The 25,169-nt window shown below is 32.8% G+C and overlaps 1 protein-coding gene across 1 annotated transcript in view; it reads right to left on the bottom strand.

Annotated features, from left to right (window-relative positions):
- Positions 1 to 32: 32 nt before the first annotated feature.
- Positions 33 to 25,169, bottom strand: part of LOC126808445 (diacylglycerol kinase theta) — a 42,149-nt gene continuing 17,012 nt past the window's right edge. Inside the window, exons 2-23 of the mRNA XM_050533153.2 lie at positions 24,692 to 24,771; positions 21,672 to 21,774; positions 19,742 to 19,830; positions 19,303 to 19,434; positions 18,719 to 18,860; positions 17,739 to 17,750; positions 16,256 to 16,470; positions 15,727 to 15,799; positions 15,186 to 15,333; positions 14,859 to 14,952; positions 14,348 to 14,461; positions 13,281 to 13,431; positions 12,766 to 12,923; positions 12,134 to 12,285; positions 11,473 to 11,621; positions 10,965 to 11,073; positions 10,562 to 10,765; positions 10,110 to 10,265; positions 8,396 to 8,561; positions 5,594 to 5,692; positions 5,238 to 5,367; positions 33 to 4,323 (exon numbers count right to left, since the gene is read on the bottom strand). Of these exons, the coding sequence (XP_050389110.1) occupies positions 5,242 to 5,367; positions 5,594 to 5,692; positions 8,396 to 8,561; positions 10,110 to 10,265; positions 10,562 to 10,765; positions 10,965 to 11,073; positions 11,473 to 11,621; positions 12,134 to 12,285; positions 12,766 to 12,923; positions 13,281 to 13,431; positions 14,348 to 14,461; positions 14,859 to 14,952; positions 15,186 to 15,333; positions 15,727 to 15,799; positions 16,256 to 16,470; positions 17,739 to 17,750; positions 18,719 to 18,860; positions 19,303 to 19,434; positions 19,742 to 19,830; positions 21,672 to 21,774; positions 24,692 to 24,771 (2,672 nt within the window). The 3' untranslated portion in view covers positions 33 to 4,323; positions 5,238 to 5,241. The remainder of the gene's footprint in view (positions 4,324 to 5,237; positions 5,368 to 5,593; positions 5,693 to 8,395; positions 8,562 to 10,109; positions 10,266 to 10,561; positions 10,766 to 10,964; positions 11,074 to 11,472; positions 11,622 to 12,133; positions 12,286 to 12,765; positions 12,924 to 13,280; positions 13,432 to 14,347; positions 14,462 to 14,858; positions 14,953 to 15,185; positions 15,334 to 15,726; positions 15,800 to 16,255; positions 16,471 to 17,738; positions 17,751 to 18,718; positions 18,861 to 19,302; positions 19,435 to 19,741; positions 19,831 to 21,671; positions 21,775 to 24,691; positions 24,772 to 25,169) is intronic.

The following is a 25,169-nucleotide window of genomic DNA, read 5'->3' as shown; positions in this document are numbered from 1 at the left end:
ATAATTCACTGAATATATTAAGAAACCCATTTGAATACATAAAAGACATACCTTCCCAGCCTAGCACATATATTTATTTGAACTTAATTCAATATTTCAGTGAATCAGATAATATAACAAAATATTCAGCTGCATTAAGTTTTAATTGAGTAAATGCATATCACTATCTTAACTTTCATGCTTAATTCAATAATTTTGTTACCTTTTGAAAAGAATGGCATAGTGCCATTTATAGTCAATAAACTATTGACAACCAATATCATGAGATTCCTCTAAGAACACACCATAGACTGTTTCAACCATGAAGCTAGTTCTTTCATTTTAAGCAGGACAATTTAAACTTACACAACCAAGCAGAAACATGGTTATCTGCTTACAAAGTCCTCTAAAATAGAAACTGTATCTTCATAGCCATAAATTATGATACCTCAAGTTACTTCATGTGCGATTTTCAATTATGGCTATAGCTACCCTCTCATTACAACCTGACTCAACAGTAAATAAATTAATTTATGAATATCCTTGTTCAATATTGTCACTATGACCAGTGATTCAGATTGTAAGAAATATGTAAGATTCATGATGAAACCAGTCTTAATTGTTAACTAATCCATTCGTTTAACATTCAATTTAGAAATTCAGTCAGAATCATTGTGGGACAATCTTAGAAAACAAGAAAACTATTACTTTATTACCCGGGGGGAATATCCTAACTTGTTTTGCTGTTCCAACAATCTCTTTGTATTAAAAACAAAGAGCCTTTAATGAAATCTAATTATGCAAGAAATTAACTAATTAAAAACTAAAACTTATTGAATTAATAATGATAATTATATGCAATAAATGTTACCCCTAATTAATTCTATATTACATGTATAACAATATAAAGTGGCCGTGTGATATTGGTGATGGGTTTCATTAGAAGTTTCATTGATAATTCCTTACATCTGTTCCTCTCAACAGATCCGCACAGATATATTAAATGTTACTAACATCACATAATAATAATAATAATAATAATTTATATAATTAATCATAATAATAATAATAATTAATAATAATAATATAAACAAAATCATCACTGTAAAAGTATTGTGAGATGGTTGGTATATTTTTTGTCAATATCTGCAAATGGTATCAGAACATAATGACATATTCTTAATATTTTAAATATTTATATATATATATTTATATTTTTTACGAGAAATTGCATTCTTACATAAACTCATATTTACACTTATACATTTGAAAACAGCCAAATAAAATAAACAAACAAAAAAAAAAAATAAAAATAAAAAATTAACTGAGCAACCCAAATGGATTCTTCATTTATTTATAATTAATTCATGAATTAATTAAAAAGAAATAGTCATTTAATGTATAACTATATATATAATATATATAATAATATAATTATTCAATCAAGGGAAATAACTTCAATTGCCTCCTCACAATTAGGAGGAGATAACTAAGAAATCTTTGTTCCCATTTATCCACAGTTAGTTTATCTCCTATTGTCCATCTCATATTAAATCAAAACACAATATCAATAGACTACACTCTAACTTTAAACGACATATTTATCAATATGTAGCACAATATGTAGCGCATAAGAAATAGCAAAGCATTTTTTTTTTTGATGAAAGCTTGAATTTTTCGGCTAAATGTACAAGTATCATGGAATTAGAAATCCATCAAATTTTTCCATCTTAAATCAGCTTTTAGTACAAACACAACAGATAAAGTATTAGCAAATATGTCACTAACAGTGAGATTTCAGTCTTTTTGATTTTGTGTTAAAATTGAGCACAAGATGGACAATAATATTATTTATAATTTTTAGTTAAAATATTTGCTAAAAATATCAACAGGAGAAATATCTATTAGATATACATTTAAAAAAAACACTAATTTTCACCTCCATTCAGCCATTTAATTTCACTTAAGTTCCATTTAAAACTTCACTTAAGTTCATATTAACTAATCATTGCACAGCCCCCATTTAAACAGTTCACACAAAAAGAACAAAAGAAAGAAGAAAAAAAAACAAAAATAACTCCCTGTCAATCAATAGAAATAACAACAAAATTTTTAAATACACGTATAACTTGACTTTTAACGGTGTGTTTTTTTAAAAATGACTGAACACTTTTCCTAATTAACTTCAACAATCCCAATAACAATTCTTACTTTATAAGTTTCTGACTCAGCTGGGATTTTCGCAAAAATGACTTATTTTGGCTAAAACCGACATACAATTTTGGTCAATTGTAAAGCGCTGCTGTCCGGGCAAAATTTCCCTCAAAGCACACAGTATGGTGTGTGCCTGTCTTCATTAGCCCAGTCGGAGCAGAACATTTCATTTTCAACTGTAAAGATACAAGAGTTTGAAAATACACAGAAAGAAATAATAATACTTAAAATTTGTATACCCTTCTGGTTCATTGCACAGTGGCATTTTCCTGATTTATCGACCCAACCACAAATAAAAATTGTGAAATAAATTATAAATTAAATCTGTTTTACGATTTCTTAAAATTGTAAAATTTGATTGATTAGAATTTTGCATTGATATTTGTTTTTTTATACTATCACAATAAATGGTGCACAACTCATTTTGTAACAGAAAAACTTAAAAAGTGACTTTAACTTAATCATAAAAATCTTTTTTTTATATAGATTTGGCTATTGAGGTTAAAATATAGCAAAAGATTGGTTTGGACTCAAGCATGTGTGTGTAATGATATATATTTAGTGTATAATTAAATCATGTTGTGTATGATTTATCATTTCAGTGTATCTATTAATATCATTGGCTTATCATTGAATTCAGTTCAGTGTATCATTTAATAAGTGCATCACTAACTACAGTAAAATACATCAGATCACAGTTTAAAGTTTTGACTAGTATAAAATGAGTAATTACTTTCATTAATCTAATTTTAACATGTTACTTCCTTAAACAGAGCAACTATCACCTATGGCAATACTAAAAGTTAAATATATTTAAATGACTTAAGAAGCTTCTGTGTGACAGCAGCCCAACAACCTTCTGATCAACTAAAAGGGGATATAACTCGGTCAGATTTTGATAAATATGCCAACTCTAAGTAATAAAACAATACTGTAGTGCTAATTTGAAAAAATGAGCATTTTACACAAAATTTATTCCAAAAAAATTTTATTGTCTACAGGCCTTTCTATTCGAACACAGATAAATTATGAGCAAAAAAAAAGATATTGGGTTTAATTACAATGGCCAATTTTTGTCTTTAAAATTGTAAATTATTTAAAAGCAACAAGCCCTGTTCCTCTTACTTTTGATTTTTGAAGAAAGAATTAACTAAAAACTTTAAAGAAAAACTACTGTACCCAGTAATTATTGTTGGCGAGTATTTAAAGAAATGAGGTTATTTTTCTAATCTAATAAACTTTGATAAACATATAGCCGTTAGTAAATTTGCAAAAAATCATGGTATTTTGTTGGCAGTCAGCAGTAATTAATCTAGTATATTCGCTCTTGCGTGTAAAAAAACCCCAAAAAAACCAAAAAACCTAAAATATTAGTCAGTTGGTTTTGTGTCTGATTACTGACGAAAGCTTGCCTATTTTCCCCCCAAGACAATACAGAGATTGTCTCAAATTACTATATTATTTTTCTGCATAGTTAAAAATTTCAAAATTAAAATAAGGTTCTAATACATTGTTTGTTGTATCTTGCATATGGTGCAAAGCAAAAAATGTTAAATTTAAAAAAAAAAAAAAGATCAATATTCCAAGAGTTTGTAAAATAAATGCCTTGTTTACGATTTAAAAATATCTGGGGTTTTCATTTTTCTAAAACTTTTCTATATTTTAATACATGTTGGTTATAATAATTCTGTCAAAAAAGACAAAAAAAATAAAAATAACAACAATAAACCCAAGAAAATGTAACAAATAAGTGAACAGAGCTATTAAAAAAAAAAAGACAGAGAATGAAAAAGGGGACGCACGGACAACCTTATCACAGTTAGACACCGAAACGTAGCATATCACTCCGCCTCCAAAAAAAGTAGTCCGTTAAACATTCATTGGCTGAGCATGACCTTCAATGATTCCAAAGAAATCACCTAAAGATCAAATTCTGTTGACATCTCTGCTCAACTAGTTCCTTAAACCCCCTTCCCCCCAAAATTAACCCTTTCCATTTTCATATAAGACCTATTCCATCAAGGGTTAATAAAACCAGTTCATATATCCAGGTCCAGCTTTATACCGTGATGTCTTTAAGTTAAGAAACGCATAGCTACATTCAGGGCACTCAATTATACCTCCTTATCTCTGAAAAATAACATCAAACAATTACTAAATGTAGAAATTTATGCATGAGAAATTGGTCAACTGTATGACTATACAAACTCCATATTGAAATTAATGCTAACATGCGAACTGCCGCACTACAATCTTGGACCCATGATGGCTGTGTGCACTTCTGAGGTATGCTTCGATGTGAAACCAAATTGATAGAATTACAATCGAGTGACACAGAATTCAGACAAGTTACATTTGTAGCACTTTAAGACTCTGAGACGTATTTGCCCGTGAAAAAGTCAATGTGTATCATGATTAATTTTTTTAAAAGTAAAGGCTGCCCTAACTGCAAATTTTCAAATGGGATTAATTTACTCCTTATCAAACTAAACTTATGCTGTCTTCAATTAGTTCTGACTGAGAACAGACACAAAGTGGATGACCAACCTTTTAATTCCTACATTAACGATTTTAGTCGGAAGCACGAAATATACAAGTAGAATTTTGAAAAGTATTTATTCCACTTTCGTATCTAATAAAATTGAAAATGTTTATTTAGTCTCCGTGTGTGTGAAAGATGTAAAACATATTAGAACCGTAGAGCAAAATAGTTCACTAATATTACAATTTTTCGATCTATCATTTTGGCTATAATTGCAGCACAGATTATGTAGCATTTATCGAAGTAGTCAACATTTTCCTTAGATAAATGGATCGTCAGACATATCTGTTGAAATAAACCACCTGATTACGGTACAGAAATGAGGACCAGTTGATAAGTCATGCCCACGATTGATTACTTAAGCACTTTTAATGGACGCTGTTCAGGTCAGAGATCTATTCTTACAGTAGAAAGTTCCCTAATGCACAGAAGTAGTCAGTAAACTATATGTTATTCAGGAAAACTAAAACAGTTCGTCATTCCCCTTTTCCTGTATACTTACATGGTTAAAGAGGACCACTTTCTTCTGCTGGAGATTGCAGGGCTTTTAAGGGTTCATTCTCCGGGAAAAAAATGCTTGGTTCTGTATTACGACGTTTTATTTTGTTTTTACTTTTCTTTAGCATGGTAGCCTATGGAAAGAGAGATCATTTATATCATAAAGAGCAAAATACTATCTGCACACTTATTCAAAATTATGCTTTTTTATGCATCTATTTAATCTAAATACATGTTTGAACAAGTAGAACAATCATTCATGGATATACTAATGCACATTCTGCACGACTTTCTTTTATTCAAAATATATATTGGCTTATACAGGCTTATTAATTTGCGATGAGGAAGAATGCTACTTACTTTTAATGCAGATCTTAAAACAACAACTTGACCTGCAGGTTGTATCCACGGTTCACCATCTACTTGTACTGGTATATCAGTTAATAATGTTATACGCAGCTACAAATAAAAAATTTAAAAAAACAATATAAGGCCACACAAAATAAATGTCTTGTTTCTCGGGCAACTGACAGCTGAAAATATAGGAGGGGAGGGCGACTTCTGTTGTTTGTTTTTGTTACATTATTGTTGGCTAGAGGATGTGATGCAAAATAAAGTTTGGCTATTGCTGAAAGTTGTATTGATGGGAGGGTGGTCTTTTTTTCTTTCTTTTTTTAAAGAGAACATCACAGAAAGCAATCACTTGTCTACAATTTTGCTTTCATTTCTTGTACATACTTAGAACAGTAATAGTCCATGGGGGTAACAGGTAAACTGCCTTTCCCAATTTGGAAGAAAATCAATAAAGACATGATGATCCAAAAGTGGTACACATTATGTGGTAAATTGTACAATTATTATGTAAACGCTGTAAAATTCATCCCTGTAGCTAATAATTAAATTCTGAATTATGTGCAGATCCAATGACCTTTTACAAACGATTTTGTTACATTCCAGTTTTCATATACAGTAGAATCTGTACGAGCAGCCATTCGTATTCAGCGACCTCTCCTTGTAAGCGGCCTCTATAAATTCCCCCCACAGAAATTCTATTGTTTCATCTCTTTATTCAACAGTCACTCCTATAACGCGGCCAGCCGTCACTATTTCACTAATAAATTTAGCAAAATAGCACTTATTCAACGGCCATTGTTGAATGATACCATCTTGTCGTACTTCATAGCACCTCTGCCAATCCCGGATTGATTTTTTTTGTTTTTTTTGTTTTGGACATGTGCTTTTTTAATAAAACACCAGCGGCTGCCAGGAGGGATATGCCCACATAATTCAGGAAGTTACGATCCAATATGTGGGACTATAGACAGGAACCAAGATCTTTGAGTTGTAAAGATATATTTCAAGTTTCATCAAAATCGAATCAAAATTGTGACTTTTAGAGGGTCCACAACCTTGACATACCATATATTTACACTATTTGCAAACGAGGGGCGGCCATTTTGGTCCAATTTTCACGATATGCAAACTCACCCGTCATTAGGGTGTAATGGTGAAATATTCAAACGTTTTTTTTTTCAATCGGATAAAAGTTGTGACCTTTAGAGGGACCACAAGATAAAAACGCAATTTTTCATACAATCAAAGGCAATAATTCAGGAAGTTACGACTGATATGCGCAAATATCAAAAGGGACCAAGGGCTTTACCATGCATTTTAATTTACATCAAAATCGGATCAAAATTGTGGCCTCTTAGAGGGTCCACAACCTTGATATACCATATATACACTATTAGTGTACGAGGGGTGGCCATTTTGTCCGGCAGTTTTGGTCCGATTTTCACGAAATTCAAACACAACCATCATTAGGGTGTAAGAGTGATATAATCTAATTTTTTTTAAAAATCAAATCAAAATTATGACCTCTAGAGTGACCACAAGCTAAAAACGTGATTCTTCGCACAATCAAGGGCCATAATTCAGGAAGTTACAATACGATATGCACGAATTTTGAAAGGATCCAAGATCTTTGGGTTATAAACATGTATTTCATCAAAATCAGATAAAAATTGTGTCCACAAGCTAATGATGTTATGGTCAGAAATATCCCAATATCGAAAAGAACCAAGATTTTAAGTTTCGTCAAAATCGAATAAAAATTGTGACCTGTAGAGTGTCCACAAACAAATTGTGGACGGACGGACAGGGGCGAAGACAATATATGTACACATGAAAATGTGGGCGTATAAAAATTAATTCATGGCTTTTTTTTCATAAAAATGGATAAATATTATCGAATACATCACAATGGTAGACAGTAGTATCAATTTTGGTACAGACGTTATATCAGAGATATGAGTCAAAGAAATTTTATTCCAAGCAAGCTTCAGCGACGCCCAAATTTACCGATGCACATATTGATGTTTGCTACCAATGCATCCAAGGGTAACATGTACTTGATGTCAGCACTCACAAACACTGAGATTTTATTAAGAGGTCATGAGAATTCCCTTGAGTGGCTGCTTAATACAGATTATACTGTACGTATTGAAAACTTATCCAAGACAGATTTTTTTCATATAATTACATTCAATCATATTTAGCCAAAGGTATGCAATCAGTCCTGACAGTAAAGCCTGTTTCTAACTAACACTTGGATATATGCATTCAACTATTGTTTTTCAACGAGTTTCGGTGTGGACGAATTAACCTCTATTTCATCAGGGGAGGTAATTAATATGGTGATACAAAAATGGAGGTTCTTTCAATATCGACAATAAAGTCAAGACCCGTATTTTCACTGAATGTATATACATGTATGTCCGAGAAACAACATATGTTATTTGTGTTACCTAACTATAAACTTGTACTCGAACTAATATGAAACATAATATAGTTATATATTTGTACTGATACAAAGCACAATATAGTAATAAACTTGAACTTGTACAAAATACAAAACCCAACATAGTTATAAACTTGTGCTCATACTAATGGAAAACACAATATAGTTGTAAATTTGTACTCGTATGTAAATGACAATTTCTTGTGCAATACGCTTTGAAGTTGAGTATTAGGACCTTTCAATCATTATTTGTAAATATTGTGTCCATCTCCTTCCGTTAAACTACAATACATTTCATTATTAAATTACATAATAAAATGAGAGCTATGTTATAAAATGTTACAGCTATTAAATTTACTTACATGTCCCCCTTGTGCTATTCTTATTCCTGTACGTAAACCACTGTGTATCTGGCCCATATGCACGACTCCTGTGACCCCTACAATTTCTAAATTACCATCATAGTGAGTGGGTTTAGCAAAGATATCTTCCCTCTCAGGACCCCAAGGATTGGCTCCTGAAGCCCAACTGAAAAGACAGGCAAGTTATTGTTTGATAGTTTATCAAAATCTACACATCTAAAGTAAGGCCGCCTCATAAGACTTCTATACTACTATAGCCTAGAAAACTGTTTTGGTAGTTTAAAACAGTCTATAACAAACTGTGTGCTCAAAGTCAAAAGCTTGCTAGAGACCTTACAAATTCTAAATTGAACACTTGGAATAAACAAATATGAATTTTATTAGTTATTTTGTAGCTGTAAAATTCAATTAAAACTGAAAAACGTGTAATTCTAGTCTTTTCTAATAGAACCTATAAGTTCATCCTTGCAGAATTTAGCATTATGTGAAATTTTCTTTTCAATTTTGATGAAATTGTAACTGTACAAAACTCCTTGATAAGATCTGAATTTCATAACATAAATTAAATTCCTGTTGTAGCAAAGAGGGCCAGATCAGGGCTCAAACTTGGGGGTACGTGGACGAAATAGTCGCCCAACAACCACTGATTTCGCCCTCCAAAGAACTTGGGGCGAAGTTGAAGTCGCTCTTATGTCGCTGTATATTTATTGAAGGGTGAAGTTGTTCTAAAGACAGGTTGTGAATAAGATTGGGAGACGTATTTCTGCATTTTTATATGAGAAATTAGTCAAAACTATTTTAACTGTATTGTTAAAAATAATTTAAAACCATCCATGTAACTACAAAAATTGTAGACAATCAGCAACAACCACATTAAACAAGGTGGTGGATACAATATTTTCTTGTGTTTTTTGTTCTGTATACAAAGAAACTTTATATAAAATGAATACTATTCATAGAAATTTGCATACAATGCCATAATTTATGCTTGAAGGACTATCAAGGCCCAATATTGGTATGTCCATGTTTAGTGTGGACCACAGATGTCAATACGTGTTTATTTTACTCACTGATATTCATGGACTTAAACAAATGTAATTTGAGCTTGCACTATCTTGTATTTAAATATAGCTAAAGTAAAAGAACGAATTCGTATCTAAATCACTGGTCTGTTCTCTATTAGGGAAATGATTTTGTTGTCATTTACATATGTGTATAGTTCCTTATTGCTTTTTTATCTTAAATTAAAACAATAATTATTTCTTAATTCTAGTTCAGTGTGGTGTTTAAAGCAAGAAATTGGAACATTTAATCTTATACATTTGATACATGTAAATGCAGATTTAGTTTTGCTGATATTAATGTGAGCTTGTTACGCCACAATAAATACATAAAAGTTATCTAAAATTAAATGTAGATGGTGAAATGGCAGAACAAGATTGAATGGTACCATTACCGTTGCAATTTGTGAAATCCGACCTCTCCTAGGTCTCCCTCACTTCTCCCTATTTTGCCTGTCGGGAGAAGTCACTTCTCCCTAATAATTGATCCTAGTTTGAAACCATGGCCATATCTTTTTAATTCCAAAGGCAATTTCAATTTGTGAAAATCAAATTCCATAGTAAACAATTATTGTATAATATCGCATGTATGTGTGAAGAACCAATAAAATCTTGAATCCCAGTCAAAAAGTTAAAAACAAAATTCTACGTACCTAAGAATGTTTAGAATTATAATTCCTTCTACAGGTGGTAAATCTATAAGTTTTCCATCTACTTCTACCTTTATATGACGATGTAGCGCTTGACAAGATTTACGATTCACCATTTTCCGTAAACCCATTTTAAGATAAACACTTTTATTATGTAATCTACAATAAAAAAAAAATCAGTGATGTTTGTATTTTTCAAAGAAAGTTCCTTTTGACTAGATACATATTTAATTTGACATTTGGAAAAATCTGGGAGTAAAAATATTTTACATAGACTGCAAACTTAAGAATATATCTGATTAGATGTCAAAATAGTTCTCACAAATATGAGTTACAGTTACCAAATTAGGCCACTGCCTCTACTGGAAAATAAAAGCCCCTCACATCCAGCGCTGAACCAGCCATACTGACTTAGTGTGTTGCAGTGTAAATTTCATTCCACTGTTGACTATTACCTGCTGTTAAATTTATCTGGTTTTTCTTCTCGTGCCATATGAAAATCTAAACACAAATCAGCATCTATTCCAATACCAAAATAATTATTCATCACAAAAATGGAAGTTTGATCTTCATTTGTGTTGGCAGAGTTTGTATCATTTGCTAGTGCCACCTTCATTTCATCTGTTTCTTTTTCATTCGGGTGAAATATAACTGTCCATCTATAAAACAAAATATCAAAATGATTCAAAATTCAACAAGATCTATTAATCATGAAAGATGACGGAATAGCAACTGAGTGATATGAAATTGAGTGGTCAATGTTTGTGGGATCCAAGGAATTCTATTCCAGAACGATAAAATCAAGTATCTACTAAATCACTGCTCACAATGTCAGATTATTAAAAAGAAATACCTCACCTGTCTAATTTGATCTCATCTGCATCTATAACATCACGTAAAACATTAAGGGGATCTTCACCCCCTGTATACCCTGGACCCCAACGTAAAACACGTGCTAGGTCATTACCTGGGGAAAAAAAGTAACATAATACAAATATTGAACATGTCCATCAAGACAGCCAATAACTTTGATAGGGCAGCAGCATCGGTGGACAATTATTGTCTGTTACAAAATCAACCATATAACTAAATTCCAGTGTCTATACATACATAAAACAGCTTAGCTATTCCCACAATTGATATAATTAAAATGACTTAGCTTTTTGCAACTCCTCATTAAATGCATGCCTATCAGGCCATGTCAAATATCAAACCAATCAGGTGACGAAGAACCTAATTATATATGCATGAAATTAGTTGTCTCAATTGAAGCCACCAATCAAGTCACAATAGAACAAACACTTTTTTCGACAGTACCAATGTTGCTCTGAAGCAACAGGGAATGAATATCATTGAATCTACTGACCTGTTCCTAATGGTACAATAGCCATAGGAGGTGATTGACACTCGCCATCTTGCCCCACATTATCTAAACAAGACAAGACCCAGCCTACCGTACCATCGCCACCACATACTAACGCTTTATAATATGGAATATTACGAAACACATATAATCTGAAAAGTATAATAGCCACAATGAAATTGTCTGTACTTTAAAGCTTGCATTTGAAAAATATGTTAAATTTTTTGCATTTTATTCTGTTTGAATTTGATACTTTCACTGGGAATATATATTGTGATGCCTAATCATCATGTTTCTATAGAGTTTGTTTTTGTCTGCCTATTTTGTTGTTCAGTCATCATGAATTCTGGAAGACACATTTAAAGGCCCAAGATAAATTTTAGAAAGCCTCGGAATCCCTTATTTAAACAAATATTCATTAAAACTTGCATATGTGGAACATCATTGACATTATCAGAGAGTCAAGCTGACCTGATAGCCCAGAACTAGTTGACAATCAGATACACACATACAGTATAATAATTTCTCGGTAAGAGTAAGATTTTTTTGGACTCTCACAGCACACAATATCCATTTAGTCAAAACAGATGAATGGGGTCCAAAATTAATAACTTTTTTCGTTTTTGAAGCTTATTTCACAAAAGCAAGATTTTTGACTACGTACCCTGGAAGTGGTCCACCTAATTCAAGATTAAAAACCTGATGAGGGTTGAGAAGTTTACGGAAAGAAGTTATAAGTTCTAAACCTTGACAACCTCCACTCTTTACATTAACAAATACTAACAACGGATTCACATTCTCTGATATCATATGTGGCTGAAATAAACAAATATAATATATATAAATCAAATTTGCGAGAATAAGGTTTTAATGTTCATTCAACATGAACAAGGTCTTTTCAGGACTACTGACATATGGCAAATCTTGCTTTCAAATATTACATTGCAGGGTGACTAGAAGACCCTAGATAAAAACTCATGATGATGTACAATTCTGGGAGAAAAAATTGATGTTTACAGGGGAGAGGGTGAGAAATGGGGTTCAATGAACTAGGTCATTTGTATTGGAAGGAACATGGCGACAAGACATGAAGATAAGCAGACGACCCAACCCCTTGTCAAACACAAGCTTGGAATCAAATCCATGACACTTGCCCAAATAACAATATTATGATCCCTGCCGTTAATTTATAGGGAACATGCCTTCATTTTGTCACATACAATCATGTGATCACATGACAAGACGCATATTGCAACACTTTAAACCACTTCATTACCCAGAAGACTGAACACTAACCTGTATATTTGGCAATAGTAGAACTATTAGTTGTTTTTCATCAAAATACGCCTCTTTTAATATATTAAATGTTCGCGTGACTTTTTCGGCGGAAGTATACACTAGAACTAGAGATCCATATTCATAATATATCACATCAAAATGCGACCATTTATTTTCTGAAAATAAACATTGACATATATGCAAAATTGGCCCTCATAATGAAAGAATTCTTAAAAGTCACTATATTAAAAAAAAAATATTTCAATATTACTTAATTTTCTTATTCGATTTTCAACTGCTAACATGTGGACATGGATCAGGCTGCTTTGCCAAAAAAAGGACAAAGAACTTGAAGATCATAAAACACAAGTTTTCACAGATTTCAACAAGACACGTCTTCTTTTCCACTACAACTAATCATTTTTCTGGTAATCATTTAGTGCAATCATACACCTCTGATCAAAATAGGAAGCCAGTTGTTTTCAGGTTATAAGCCGTTTCTTTGAAATTCTGTGGACTGGACTAAAACTAACCTTTCCCTATTATGTCAACCAATATTTTCTCATACTGTCGCTGTGAAAGACCTGTTGGCAGATTGCCCACAAACAGAGAAATACTAGGACCGTGGGGGTCTTCTTTTTGCTGAAGGTAAAAGCGGGTCATCATATTCTGTCGTAATGAATCCTAGAAGAAACATAAAAATATTTTATTAAACCCACAAAATTGATTGTACATGTACATTCCTCTCAACAGATCTGGATTCTAATGTTTTGAGGAAAGCACCACCATGTCAGCTGAGCCTTCTTTCTCAGTTTATAGGTGAAATTAATTAATAATAACGACCCAAGTCTGCCAAAATTTAAGCCACCTCTGTGGCCTCATTCAAATCAATGTGTAACTCGTTTCGAATAATTATAATAATAATTGTTCTCATTTGTTGATAATGTTTGTCTGATCGAAAAAAAGTAATCACTATTTCTATATGTTTCATTGAGGGTCAAAAATCCCTCTCCTAAAAAAAACTCTCCCAGTTTGGACAAGGTTGAGTTATATCACAATAAGGAGAGCAATTGCTTTCATTCATAAGAAAGAGATACTTAGAATACAAGATTTAGAGTCTATATAATCAGGCCCTGTTTCACAAAACATTCTCAGACTTGAATTTACTCAAAATTGTTCACCTTATTTTAACTAAAATATAGCCCTTTATAACATTTTTGTTTGTTGTTTTGGTGTATCAAATACATCAACAAGAAAATATGTGCAAAGTTTTGTGTTTCTGGAACAAAGATATTTCTCATAAACAGTGATTGAAAATTTGAGTAACGCTTTGTGAAACAGGGGCCAGTACTTCATTTTAAGTAGCCTGCCCAATTACACAGAGGCCTTGACCACCTTAAAAATCAATAATATTTGGCATTACTGTTTAGTAAAACTAAGAAGCATTCCACAGAACTGCACACAACGTGTAAGGTTTAAAATACTGGGTATTTACATTGAGTTCGGAATAACGACTTGATTATTCAGACAATTCGGGGTATCTACTGACTAAAGCCAGCATAAGACACAACATAACTACAACTATTTACAAGTGACTTACTTTCCGCCTTTGTTGTATTAATTGCCATGGTTTCTCATCATGTGCTATTGGTCTCTCGGTCACCCCACGGTCTAATAACACTTCTACTAATGAATAATTATCAGGGTTAGTCTCCTGTAATATATAAAATATATATTATCATCTTTGGAACAAAATAAGATAGCCATACAAAGCATGGAATACGCTCTCACAGCAGCTTTGTCTCAGTTGCAGCTTATCTGAAAGAAAAACTTCGATGATAAGCAAATTTGATCAGGGAGCATAAGTAATAAGTAGCCTGTAAAATTTATATTTTTGCGTTTTTTGTTTATCCAAGATCAGCAACACTTTTTTTGCCACAAGAAAAGTCTTAGTATTATCTTAATTTATATTTACTCTGTTTATTGTGTTTTTTTGTTAAATTCTATGCAATACCTATATGGCATGTAAACTGAACAATAAATTCTCCTGTCAGTAAGAATTTCAGTACCAGCTCTAATTTTAAAGAATTTAAAAACTAATAATAACATACTTCTACATTAAATTTGCGTAGTGCATGGATGATTATTTCCTTTGTTGTGGTTTCTTTTGTTACAGAAAAATTTCTTTGACCAGTTGATGCACTTCTGCAAATACAATTATTCATGGTTAAAAAATAAAAAGTCAACATAGTTGCTTTCAAAACTTTGGGCGAGTGGCATTATAAACTTTGACCAGTTGATGCACTTTTGCAAATAAAATTATTCATGGTTAAAAGTTAAAAGTCAACATGGTTGCATTCAATTGTTGATTTTGTCCATAAGTTTATGTCCTTCAGAGAGAATTCATATTGGTGCTAATATTTTATTTCATCACTTACCTATGTCTAAAGGTACCTGGCCAAACTTTAATAGAGCCTTTATCCGGATTCTTATCTCTATAGCGTAGAAATAAACATGGTTTTTTACCATCAGGTGTTTTTAACTGAGAACGTATAGGACTATTTTCTTCCAACTCTCTCTCACCACCTATAGCATAAAGAAAACAAACATGATTTATCAAGGACAAGTGAAGCATTTTCGATATGACTCCATATAATAAACATTAAATTTGTTTAAACTAGATCCACCTATAAGGTCTGTCCCACTTAAAATTACCCAGGGAGAGTGTTTAGGCTAAACACCATATTTCTTTTAGAAATTTGTGTTGGTCAATGGAGGTATGGAGGATTTGATGCTTTTGAGGTCTTTAATATTGTATTCTCATGGAGAAGACCAGTCTCTAAAAATTTACAGGTTTGGGGCATTAAATCAAATTTGCCCATTTCCACCCTCCTCTTTGGTATTTTAAATGAAAAGTTGAAATTCAACCTTGAAGCACATTAATAACCTTTAATATATTTAAGTAATGTAAAGACAAACCTGATTCAGATATCTCAGCTATATAATAATTTTTGGGGTCATCAGATATGTGGAATGTTTTCAGAGACGTCTCCTTCAAAAATACAAACAAATAAAAGGTAAAGTACTATAACTGATGATGATCAACAATTTATTTTTCGAAAATATACTGATCACTGATGAAGAAACCAGATATGTTCAATTAATGAATCTCTATAGACCATTCACATTTAACAATTATACATTAGTGGGCAGGCAGCTATCTTAAAATCAAACCTCTGACATATTCATTGACTCTATAAAATGTCCACAGAGTAAAATTCTGTTTTTGAAGGAATCACTTCTATGAAATTTAGACCTTAACTGGTCAGACAAAATTTGTTCAATGACGTGTGGTTTCATGTTTTTACATAACAGTTTACATATCCACAAAAGTGAACATACTGACCAAATAGCAACTGTTACGTCAGTCAATTAAGGCAGTGAACCCCCAAATCAATTCCAGTTGAGTAAAATATTTTGGTAATATGCCCCATTAATATTAACTTACCAAAATAGCTTGAGCTGAAGCGTTCTTGGATACAGTTATTGTGCGATACTGTCGTCGTTTTAACGACATATTTCCGTCAAACACTCGTAGAACTTCCGTATCTGCATCCTTCTCTTTATCACGACCATCTTTTTCACGAGGAGATCTCCTCTCCTTTTCCTCTTCTTCTGTTTTTGAGTCACCACTCGAAGACCATTCCTCAGACACTGTACGTGCTACAGAAACAATAAGTTTATTTAACTTTTTTTGTACAAAATGAAGCAAATGATGTTTGAAAAAGATGAAAATGGCAATTTTTATTTCTAGTAGTTTGATAAATTCCCATACAAGAGGAAACTATCACAATCCAAGAAAAGTTTGATAAGGGACTTAAGCAAAAATGTTTCGGGCATTGAGAATTTTCATATATTCATTCAATGACTAATCGAGAGACAGCCTTTGCTGGGATTGATATAGGTGATGGTGTTATCCCTTTAGCAAGACTAACAATGAAAGTGCTTCCTATTTGTCCATACTTGTCCCTTTGGAGATGGTGGTGGGTATGGCCCTAACAGGCTGCAAGCTGAAATGGTTAAACCTGTTATTCGATTTATTCTTAATTAATGGAAGATGACAAAGATACGTTGCCAGGCAACAAAACATACACCCATAGTCGTCCGGGCAGTCAACAAGGGTGTTCGCATATTTCTTTCTTTTGTCAGAAATGAAAACATTTACAACACACTAACAATCTGATTACAAGTAACAACCATTTGGCTTCTAGTTCTGTCCTAAAGCAATGTTTATTTTACAAAACATTTATTTTAAAGGATCATAACTCTGGCAGTAATTATCAGAAATAGGCCTCTGTGTCTCAAGATTTCTCAAAGTGATCAAGGGCCATAACTCTGGCAGTAATTATTGGAAGTCCTTGAAAATCTTAACCCTTCATCTTATGACCTTAAAAAATGTATATCAATTTAAAGTCAATCAGATATTAACTTTATCCTCTAGAATGTCCACAAGATTTTTCAAAGTGATCAAAGGCCATAACTCTGTCAGTAATTTAATCATAAATCGTTGGAAATCAATAGGATTCTTTGTCTCATGACCTTAAACAATGTGTTTAATATTAATGTCAATCGGATATTAACTTAGAGCGTCCACAAGATTTTTCAAAGTGATCAAGGGTCATAACTCTGGTAGTAATCATCAGAAATCGTTGAAAATCAAATGTTTCCTCGTCTCATGACACTGTCAATCAGATATTAACTTTAAACTTTAGAGCAGCCACAAGTGATCAAGGGGCATAACTTTTACAGTAATTATCGGAATTGTTGAAAATTAATAGGGTTCTCCATCTCATGACCAATGTGTATAAATTTAAAGTCAATCGACTAGTAAGCAATTGTGGATGCCGGACCGCCTGGCGGACTGACAGACAGATGGGGGTGGTGGCAATATACAACCACATTTACATGTGGGGGTATAAGAACATACTTACTTGGTAAAGCTACTGTAAATGGGCAAGACGAAATTATGAAAAAAAGAAAAGGAAAAGCATTTGTACTTAGTGACAGATGGGTTGGTAACAATACCACATCAGCAAAGTCGTTTAATTTTTCTAATAGTCTATATAGTTTGTCACATTGCGATTATTTTATAGACTAAAGCAAATCATGTAAGCAGTTATCAGAACTCATTGAAAAGACTGTCCACTTATTAACATAAACCTAAGGTATCATTTTCAGGTCATTTGGAATCGGATGATCACTTTAACTTCTAAAGGGCAATGAACAGATATCATTGAAAATAGACCTTTTTTGCATCACTAACCCTTAACCGGTCGATGTCATTTTGACGTTATGACGTCAAGTGGTCAGGCTAAATAAAGGCTAACGTGAAATATTTTGTATGCCTAATTCAATCGACTACTGCCGAATAATTATAAGTGATAGACTCTTGACACCAATAAAAAAGTTGCTGGGGATAAGTTGATCTATAATTTGCAAATCATTCTAAATGCTTTTCATTAGATATATCGTCTTGAGAATCAGTGTCATCGATATAATCCGATTCGGAATAATTCATAAGTATTTCAACCACTTCGAGCGTCTTTACCGTTCCTGACACCGTTAAATTACGTTTTTCATCAAAAAATGTTGAACAACGACATGTTTTTCTCAATGCCCTTGACAAGACAAGTTCCTGTCTGACACGCATGCGTGGCCATATCAATTAAATACGAAACTAAATACTCAAATGCGGCTTATAAAAAAGGTTCTTGCTGTGGTCGACTTGTGACCACTTAGCTGTATAACGTTGTGGTGACTATAGTCGACAATGACCGGTTAAGGGTTAACATAAAAATATTCAAGATGATCAAGGGTAATAAGGAAAATTAAAGACATTCTTATGAATTCAGTTTCAAAACCACATCACTGTACTACTAACTAAATAAAAGAGCTTTGGAACAAGCCTTACCTGTTTTTCTGTTAATTCCTAAGATAACATCCATTGGTACATCTGAACGAGGAATAGTTAAACAGCTAGGTGGCAGCACTATTTCTCTCATACTGCCAAATTTACATTCTAACGGCAGAGTTTTATGACATGCAGCATGCGCCTGTGGACAAAAAATATAAGCAAATAAGCAAAATATATGGCAGAAAAACAAGTCATTGAGAAAAGATCTTGGCAGTTTTTCCTTACAAAACAATTAAGTAATTCATAATCTTATTAATTCTCTTGTACACAGGCTTCTTTAGCAATGGATGAAATCAAAGCATCCAAGAAAACACACAAGCCAGGCAGCAATCTAAATAAGTGTTCTAAGCTTATCAGAACTATCAAAATCATTAAAACTTCTACATTCACACTTTTACAGGCCCTAAAATTCTAAGATTTATTTTCTATGAAATTGTGTTATTTTCTTACGATTTTCATAACCTACCATTTGGAATTTTCCACCTACATGTATTCCTTATAGAGCAATGTTTAAAACAATAATTTCTTAAACAAATATTATATAAATTTTATAGACTGCTTTTAAGAATACTCATACTTACAGTAACACCACACCATTCACATCTCATACCAGCCAAACATTCTGATGACCAGCATGTCTTCTTACACTGCACACATTTAGAATTAGGCGGTAAGTTACCCTCACGCCAGTGATGAAAATGAACAATATTAGTCTGAAAAAAGAAATCCAATAACTGTATTTGTTGCATTTGAACTATTGTAATAGGTGTCAAGATTAAATTATTGACCAAATATAGGCAGTCACCCTGTGTAATAACCCAGCATGATAAGGCAACTAAGAATTTTTACTTACTAAATATTAACCTTTGTAATACTGTCTTTTTTGAACAAGTATTTTCAAAGATTTTGAAATCAAATTTAACGCAAATCAGTGCACTTAAGGTAAGCCACGTGGCCATCTTCTACACATAGATTATGCTTTTGTCTAATCAAAACAAGAGGTTGAGGGGTAGTACTAACCTTTTCGGTTTGTGGTACATATGTAGCACATTCCATACAATCACTTACAACAAAATCTTGACATTCTATATGAGAATAGTATTCACAAACTGAAAATATACAACAAAATACAAATTATACAAAATCTTGACTTTTACACTATTTGTGTACAAGGAGCAGCCATTTTGTCTTGCAGTTTCGGTCTGATTATCATCGTCATTAGGTTGTAATACTGATATATTTAAACGATTTTTAAAATCCAATAAAAATCGTGACCTCTAGAGGGTCCACAAGCTAAAATCTGGATTTTTTTGTACAATCAGGGGCCATAATCCAGGATACGATTCAATATGTATGAGTATCAAACGGAACCAAGATCTTTGGGATATAAACCTATATTATAAGTTTCATCAAAATCAGACAAGAATTGTGACCTCTAGCTGGTCCACAAACTTGGTATTACATACTTTTACACTATTTGCGTTCAAGGAGCAGCCATTTTGTCAGGCAGTTTCGGTCTGATTTTTACAAAATTCAAACTCAATCATCATCAGGATGCAACAGTGATATACTTCAACGATTTTTAAAATCGGATATAAATTGTGACCTATAGAGAGAGACCACAAGCTAAAACGTGATTTTTCCGTACAATCAGGGGCCATAATCCAGGAAGTTGCGGTCCGATATGCGCGAATTTCGAACGGAACCAAGATCTTCGGGTTATAAACACACATTTCAAGTTTCATGTAAATCGAGTAAGAATTGTGAACTGCAGAGTGTCCACAAACAAAGTGTGGACTGACGGACAGGGGCGACAGCAATATACGTCCACATGAAAATGTGGGAGTATAAACATTCACATCAAACAAGACATCTGTAAGACAGGTTAATTTTACACACAATATGTACCTCTTAAATTATTAAAAGTTGTACATGCCACAGCGAATGTGCATGCTTCAGTGACTAGTCCCGAACTGATTTCTGGCTAGTCACACAGTGCAAGAATACTGGGCGGTATAGTCAATGATGCTATAAATAGCTATCGCACATGAAATTTTCAACACAGCTATCGAATATTAAAGCCGTAAAAAATCTATTGTTAACGATTCTGAAATAATAATATTTCTGATTCGTTGTTACAGCAGTTTTGAAAAATTATTAGTTTTGTTTTTTAATTTGCTATATTTTTAACTATACCGTTGGTTTAGTAAATTTAGTATCTCTGAAGCTCCTTTATTAGGCAAGAATAGCATACTAGTAGCATCTTCCTTTTGTTTTACAGGGTTCTCAAAACAATTGTTGAGTTGCCTAATGTGTGTGTTTCTAAATTAGATTTATTGATCTAGCTTTCTGTAACATTTCATAGAAAATAGTCTCGATTATCCCGACCTGTAAATCAGCCGGAGAACAGTCAGCAGACTGGTTAAGAGGGACTGATTTCATATCAAAAGCAGATAATCTATTTTGCACTAAAAAATGCCTGAATTTAATGGCGGTGACATGACAACTTTTTTCAGTCTAATTTTTCAATCATTTGAAATGCTTATATCTTGTTAAATACAACACAACCGTTTATTTAGGGACTATAAATGTGAGGTGGTATGTTTAGACTTGTTATATATCTACTTATTGTGGTATAATTGTCGAAATATTTGGAGATATTGGGAGATATTTATTTATGGTGGAGCACCCTACCATTGGGTAACCTGAGCAACCGGAATAAAATACATATCAAATTCTTTTTCGTATAAATTAGTAGGTTTGCATTGCCTGTGTAGTGTTAACTAAGGCATAAAAGTATGTATTGAAGTACATGTACATGTAACTGGACAAGTAACTTATGCCTTTAACTTCTAGCATGTCACACCCAAATCGTCATGAACTTTCAAATTGTGTCAAAATGATGCTAACATGCTACAAGCATAATTAACAGAAAATAAATGGTACTTACTTTCACATCGAATAGCTAGACTGTCTTCAAGTCTTTTCCGACAAACATTGCAAAATTTTCGTTTAAAATGACCAGGTTCTGACCAACAATGGGACACAGGATTCTGTAATCAAACATGTAAATGAACAATCCTAATAGTGCATGATAGAACCGACCATTTTATATGATAATTTAATTGTACAAAAGAAAAGAGTTCATATTAATATTAAAACAATCAATTCTTTATTTTATTAATTCAGTTTTGCTCTAGCATTGAGTGGAAAACAGTAGAAATAGCTAATTGTACCGGTATTCTCAATGTAGCACCCCTATGCAGTGACCTCAAGCATCACATATACCAGTAGTCTATTATAATCTGTCCAAAATAAATGACAATTCAAGAAAAAAACAAACGTTTATATTTATTAATTTCAATATTTTCTGTTGTTCTTAAAATATGATGCCATTAAACTGGATGTATAGTAAAATTAAAGGAAAAAAACAAATGTTTATATTTATTAATTTCAATATTTTCTGTTGTTCTTAAAATATAAGACATTAAACAGGATGTATAGTAAAAGTACATTTGCAAAAATAATTACACAAGTTTCTCTCAATCAGTCAGGTATAATATACCTGATGCAAAACCAAAAAAACCAATCTACCAATCTCTCACACTAAACATATCCTGGTCATCCAAGTAATGGAAACTATTGAAGTCACCAAAAATTACTTGTTTATCTTCGACAGATTAAATACTAAAAGAGACCAGTTTGGGCAATTAATAAAACTTTGATATTTCTTATGTCATTAAAGTCCAAATGGGCTTTTAAATCAACTTTGTAGCTTTTCAGCAACTTTTGAGGAAGATTATAATGTGACTTAGTTTAAAAATCAGTTAATTTGTTGTGATTAATTATGTGCAATTCATTTACAAGCATATAAGATAGGCTGTCTGGCAACAAACATTACAACCACATCAGCAAAGTCATCAGAGCAATGCACAAGGTTGTCACACAATTATACTATGGGAGCATTTACAGAGAAAGAGAGAGACAAATGGGGTTTAACGTCCACTCGACACAGACTAGATCATTTCGGGACTAACATATGGTTTAATTTTATTTTAATAATTCGCTTGCGCGTAAGGGTCTTTAGCAGTGGGAGGAAACAGGAGGACCCAGAGAAAACCCACGGGGTTGGACAGGCAACCCTAGTCTCTGTCACGTACAACCCGGGATTCGAAACCAAGCCAGTTGACTCAATGACAGGCCTTGTGATACAGCGTGTGTGCTAACCATTCGGCCATCCAACCCAAGGGAGCATTTACAAAATACTAAGCAGCGGATGCCAGGCAGGATACGCCCACATTTTGCAAGAGATGGATAGAGAACAAGCTAAAACAAAAACGATTTTTTGTAGAATCAGGGGCCATAATCCAGAAAGTTATAGTCTGAAATGCGCAAATATCAAAAGAGGAGATTTTTGGAATATAAAGATATGTTTTAAGTTTTATCAAAATCTGCTAAAAATTGTGACCTCTAGGGGGTCCATAACCTTTGCATTACATACTTATATACAATGAACATACAAAGAGCGGACATTTTGTCGGCAGTTTCATTTCAATTTTCCCGAAATTCGAATTCAACCATCATTATGGTGGATGGTGATATATCTTAAAGTTTTTTAAACCTCTAGAGAATCCACAAGCTAAAAATGCAATTTTTCAACTAATCAGGGGCCATAATCCAGGAAGTTGCATTCGGATATGTGTGATTATCAAAAGGAATCAAGATCTTTATGATAAACACATATATTTAAAGTTTCATCCAAATTGGATAAAAACTGTGGCCTTGATATACCAAATTTTTACACTATTTGCGTACAAGTTGCAGCCATTATGTCTATCAGTTTTATCCGATTTTCACGAAACTCGAACTCAACTATCATTAATGAATTTATAACTGATATATCAACACGTTTTTTTTTTTAATCTGATAAAATTGTGACCTGTATAGGTACCACAAGCTCAAAACGTGATTTTTCGTACAGTCAAGGGCCATAATTCAGGAAGTTACGATTCAATATGCACGAATATCGAAAGAAACCAAGATCTTTTGGTTATAAACATGCATTTCAAGTTTCATCAAAATCACATCAAATTTGTGACCTCCAGAGTGTCCTCAAGCTAAAAACGTGATTTTTCGTACAATCAGGGGCCATAATCCATGAGGTTATGGTCCGATACATGCCAATATCGAAAGGAACCAGGATCTTTGGGAGATAGACCAATATTTCAAGTTTCGTCAAAAATCTGACAAAAAATGTGACCTGTAGCGTGTCCACAAAAAAATTGTGGATGAACGGACTGACAGGGGCAACGACAATGAAAATGTGGGTGTATAAAAACTGACCAACAACTCATGAAGTAATAATTTGCAAGAATTAACAAAATTTTCAAATTGATTAAAGGGCCATAACTCTAGAATGTCCATAAGATTTCTTAAATTTATCAAGGGTTATGACTCCGCTTGTAATCATCACTTTAATTCAATAGGCTGCTTCGTCTCAATAAACACAGTTTTATTTCAAGTCAATCAGATGATTGAACAGGTGGATGGACAGAAGGAGAAAGGTGACAACATGATGCCACAACATCCGCTAACTTGATGTGACTGTCCATGAATAACCTGCTAATTTGTGACTTAATCTAAGAATTATTATTTTATTCATTGTCTGCAATGTAGATGAGTCATTATTTTGTTCATGAACTACAATGTTGATATAAGGCATAATAGTGAAAAGTACAAAAGCAATTTGTTGGCTAAGTAAACTGCTCATAAAGTGGTATCAGGTTTCCTGGAAAAAATAAACAGCGCCCATCACTACACCTACAGGTATAAGTGAAGCAAAGGTTGGTCCTTAATTTTAGATCCCTAAGATAACCCAAGGATTAAAGTAAGGTCACCAGTAGAGTCACCAGCCCAGTACTAGTAGTTTATTTGCAAAAATAGAACTAAAATTGATGAGAATTTATTTACCTTTATAAGAAGTGCTGCTACACAGGAACAAGGTGACACAACCGTACGTAAACATCGATCATGAACAACAAAATTACACACTGGAAAATAAAAACACAAATAATTAAAATTACAAGCACAATTTGCTTAATTTCAACTTATAGGCTGCTTGCCAAATTAAAGTGGTAATAACATACAATTGGGTCATTTAAGGACAATTGGGTCATTTAATTTCATCACTTTTCTCATGCAAAATATGACCTGTTCATCATCAATAATGCCTGACATTTTGTCAATAACATCTTAAATGGTTTATACAGTTGTAATTAATTATTACAAAAGAAAAACTCTTGTATAAAGCTACATCTACTGAAAGAAATATTCAAGTGCAGTGATATTCTTCAAAATCTGTAACAGAAAGAATTGCTGTATTCACATCAATATCAAGTTTTAATACATTAAGCCCCAGCACACCAGTACAATACAGAGTTTAACTAAA

The sequence above is a fragment of the Patella vulgata genome, chromosome 1, assembly GCF_932274485.2.
Source record: "Patella vulgata chromosome 1, xgPatVulg1.2, whole genome shotgun sequence".
NCBI classification, from domain to species: domain Eukaryota; kingdom Metazoa; phylum Mollusca; class Gastropoda; family Patellidae; genus Patella; species Patella vulgata.
This window is presented reverse-complemented; position numbering and strand designations above follow the sequence as displayed.